The 4,682-nt window shown below is 52.3% G+C and overlaps 1 protein-coding gene across 1 annotated transcript in view; it reads right to left on the bottom strand.

Annotated features, from left to right (window-relative positions):
• Nucleotides 1-2,913, bottom strand: part of LOC134007830 (bromodomain adjacent to zinc finger domain protein 2B-like) — a 13,719-nt gene extending 10,806 nt beyond the window's left edge. The window contains 1 exon segment of the mRNA XM_062447539.1: nt 2,884-2,913. Coding sequence (XP_062303523.1) covers nt 2,884-2,913 — 30 coding nt within the window.
• Between the last annotated feature and the right edge of the window lie 1,769 nt (nt 2,914-4,682).

Below are 4,682 nucleotides of genomic sequence, written 5' to 3' on the forward strand. Positions count from 1 at the left end.
GAAGGGGAGGTCAATACCCAAGAGAGGAGAGAGAGAGGGAGAGAGAGAGAGAGAGAGAGAGAGAGAGAGAGAGAGAGAGAGAGAGGAGAGAGAGAGAGAGAGACAGAGAGAGACAGAGAGAGAGAGAGAGAGAGAGAGAGAGAGAGAGAGAGAGAGAGAGAGAGAGAAGAGATGAGAGAGAGAGAGTGAGAGAGAGAGAGAGAGGGGAGAGAGAGAGAGAGAGGGGAGAGAGAGGGGAGACATGGTTTGTCGTTTGTGAGAGGAAGAGAGAGAGAGAGGGGAATGTCTATCAGTGCATGTGTGCAAGAAGTATGTGTGCGTTTATTATGTGTGTGTGATGTGTGTGTGTTTTGATGATGTGTGTGTGTTTATGATGTTGTGTGTGTGTTTTTCTGAGTGTGTGTGTGTGAGAGTGTGTGTGTGTGTGTTTCTGAGTGTGTGTGTGTGTGTCAGGAGGGTGTATCTCTGACGCTGTGAAGCTGCCATCTTTCTTCCCTGACAAAGACTCCATCTGCCAGGGAGCCATTTGCTGCCTCCACTCTGGAGAGCATCCACACACTGTGTTCACCTTGGTGTCACCTCTACTGAGCCAGCGCTGTGCTGACGCTGTACACACACACACATACACACACAGATACACACACAGATATACACACACAGATATACACACACACAGATATACATGCACACAGATACACACACATACACACACACTTTTGTAACACTCTTTCAGATAGATACAAATAGACACACCATCCTCTGTACTTCTCTTTTCCCCTTATCTCTATCTCTGTCACACACACACACACACACACACACACAGTGTCAGTGTGATGCTGCTCCGAGGCAGGCTGCCCCCCCACCCCCCACCCCCCACCCCCCTCAGTTCGACTGATATCACCATGCAACCGCCACCGCATGGCATTGTGGGAGTGTCTCTGGGGTTGAGAGACACGTCAGGGGCCGAGGGATTCACACACATCTGAGAGAAAGAAAGGAGAGAGAGAGAGAGAGAGAGAGAGAGAGAGGGAGGGAGTGGAGGCCAGGGAACTGGAAACGAGAGATGGCATTTTAAAGAGGAAGCTGAATTTCACCTGCAATCACCCTAGCTGCCGGCCAGGCTGCCCACATTTCATTCCAGAGCTGACTCCCTGAGAGGGAGAAACAGAGATGGAGAGAGCAAATAGAGGAATGGGAGATCTGCCCTCCCTCCCCCCTCTCTGTCCCTCCCTCCCTCCCCCCACCCTCTCTGTCCCTCCCTCCCTCCCTCGCATACAGTCTCAGGGTGATGAAAGAGATGAGGCAGCTGGGACTGTAACTAGAGAAAGAGAGAGAGAGAGACAGCGAGACAGAGAGAGACAGAGAGAGAGAGCGAGACAGAGAGAGAGTATGGAGGATCCAGGTCTACATCTGCCCTCCAGACCAGCATCAGCAGAGCAGGACCTCAGCTGGGATTGAACCTCTGCCCCCCCCCCCACACACACACACACACACACACACACACACACTCTGGGCCGCTGTGTGTGTCTCTTTCTGTCTCTCACACATACACACACACTAATGACGTACATTCACACAAACACATGCACATATACAGACATGCACACACACACACAGATGCACAGACACACTAATGACATGCACTAACACAAGCGCACGCACACACTATGCACTCCTTATAAACAAACTCCTACACAAAGATTCTAACAGATTGATATGACTCTAAACACACACACACACAAATACCCCCCTCCCGTTGCCCCCCCTCCTGTTGCCCCCCCTCCTGTTGCCCCCCCTCCCGTTGCCCCCCCTATACACACCACATCTTGATTCTCCCCCTCGCCAGGCCCTCTGCTCTCTCTTCACTAGTGACAGTAATGAGCTTTCTGGGAAGCCTCCTGAATGCTCCACCTCCTAGTCCCTAACCTCCTAGTCCCTAACCTCCTAGTCCCTAGCCTCCTAGTCCCTAACCTCCTCATTCCTAGCCTCCTAGTCCCTAGCCTCCTAGTACCTAACCTCCTCGTCCCTAGCCTCCTAGTCTCTAGCCTCCTAGTCCCTAGCCTCCTAGACCCTAGCCTCCTAGACCCTAGCCTCCTAGACCCTAGTCTCCTAGACCCTAACCTCCTAGACCCTAACCTCCTAGACCCTAGCCTAGCCTGTGTGTGTGAGTGTGTGAGAGTCTGTGTGTGTGTGTGTGTGTGTGTGTGTGTGTGTGAGTGTGCCTGTTTCCCAATCAAAGATCTCTTCCCCAGGTCACTAGATCTAGTGACCAGTCCTCCAGGGCTGCAGGATCTCTGTGCTGTAATGAGGATCTAGTGAGCAGTCCTCCAGGGCTGCAGGATCTCTGTGCTGTAATGAGGATCTAGTGAGCAGTCCTTCAGGGCTGCAGGATCTCTGTGCTGTAATGAGGATCTAGTGAGCAGTCCTCCAGGGCTGCAGGATCTCTGTGCTGTAATGAGGATCTAGTGAGCAGTCCTCCAGGGCTGCAGGATCTCTGTGCTGTAATGAGGATCTAGTGAGCAGTCCTCCAGGGCTGCAGGATCTCTGTGCTGTAATGAGGATCTAGTGAGCAGTCCTCCAGGGCTGCAGGATCTCTGTGCTGTAATGAGGATCTAGTGAGCAGTCCTCCAGGGCTGCAGGATCTCTGTGCTGTAATGAGGATCTAGTGAGCAGTCCTCCAGGGCTGCAGGATCTCTGTGCTGTAATGAGGATCTAGTGAGCAGTCCTCCAGGGCTGCAGGATCTCTGTGCTGTAATGAGGATCTAGTGAGCAGTCCTCCAGGGAGCCCTCCTCCACCACACTCACTGAAACACAGCTCCACCTGAAGTCGAAGTTTGTGAAATGACTAAACAGGTGTCACATGACAGACGTTTCCATGCTGACCTCAGAGACAGCCCGCCAGGACGCAGCCATCCTCAACACTACACACTAGAAATATACAGACTGGCTGGCTGGTTCACTGGCTGGCTGGCTGGCTGGTTCACTGGCTGGCTGGCTGGCTGGCTGACTGGCTGACTGGCTGGTTTGCACAGTGGGAGAGGAATAGAAATACCGGCCCCACAGGACACACAAGCACACATGCTTTCACACACACTATCTTTCTGTCTCCCTCCCACACGCTAGCACACACACACACACACTCTCTCTGTCACACACGCTAGCACACACACACACACTCTCTCTCTGTCACACACACACTCTCCCTCTCTGTCACACACGCTAGCACACACACACACACACTCTCTCTCCCTCTCTGTCACACACACTAGCACACACACACTCTCTCTCCCTCTCTGTCACGCACGCTAGCACACACACACACACACACTCTCTCTCCCTCTCTGTCACACACACTAGCACACACACACTCTCTCTCCCTCTCTGTCACACACGCTAGCACACACACACACTCTCTCACGGCTGCTGCGGGCTGACGCAAGACAATCTCAGCCTCACGTGTCTCTCCCCTACGGCCACCCGCTGCTCCTGACCTTCCACAGGCTTCTCTCTCTCCTGCCCCCTCCCTCCCTGCTCCCTCCCTCCTCCTCTCCATCTCTCCTACCCCCAATATCCTTCCCCTCTCTCTCTTTCCCTCCTTCCCTCTCTCTCTCTCTCTCTCTCTCTCTCTTCTCTCTCCTGTCTTTATTTCTCTCCTTCTCTCTCACACACACACACTCCTCCCTGTGACTGTGTTAGTCATTAAGAGGCGTAGCGTTTCAAGCTGGCCGAGCCAGGTGGATGAGGCAGTGTAAGCACTGCATCTTAAGTACACACACACACGTACACACACACATGCAGGTACACACACACGCATACACAGAGAGACACACACATACACAGTCCAAAGAGCAGAAATAGTTTGAACAAGAATGCATGGCTGACACAACACCAGACATCATGAAACCTCAGCCCTCACAGTGAGACATCATCAACTTCTGTCAACAACATCAAAACACGTCGACAATCAACAGCAAGCCTGTCTTCTTTGGGGGTAGGTAGTTAGTCATACGCAGAGAGAACCACGTAGAGAGACCCCACCAGCCAGGGTTGTGAGACCGGGGAAGAGCGAGAGACTATAGTACACAAGGAGAGCAGGGCTGGGGGGGGGGGGAGAGAGAGAGAGACTATAGTACACAAGGAGAGCAGGGCTGGGGGGGGGGGAGAGAGAGACTATAGTACACAAGGAGAGCAGGGCAGGGAGAGAGGGCCAGAGGACCCAAGCCAACTGATACTTGATACATTTTCACCAACGTCTGTCCATGGGAATTCAAACAGGTACACACACACACACTCACACACACATACTTACACTACACACATGCACAAGCACACACACTCTTAAAGAAGGTTCCTCAGGATGGGAGCTGCTGAAGGAAGGTTCAAACCCTTCAAGAAGATCTTTCCAGGACCCGTGCATATGCTCTCTCTCTCTCAATGTCTCTTTCTCAATGTCTCTCTCTCAATGTCTCTCTCTCAATGTCTCTCTCTCAATGTCTCTCTCTCAATGTCTCTCTCTCAATGTCTCCCCCATCTCTCTCTGTCTCTTTCTCTATCCCTTCCTGCCTCTCTCTCCCCCCTCTCTCATTTGCTAGCTCACTCTGTGTCTCACTCGCTCTATCTCCCCCTCTCTCATTGCTTTCTCCCTCTCTCTCTTTCTCTCTCTCTCAAAGACACATTCACTT

Source organism: Osmerus eperlanus, chromosome 21, assembly GCF_963692335.1.
Source record: "Osmerus eperlanus chromosome 21, fOsmEpe2.1, whole genome shotgun sequence".
Classification (NCBI taxonomy): Eukaryota; Metazoa; Chordata; class Actinopteri; order Osmeriformes; family Osmeridae; genus Osmerus; species Osmerus eperlanus.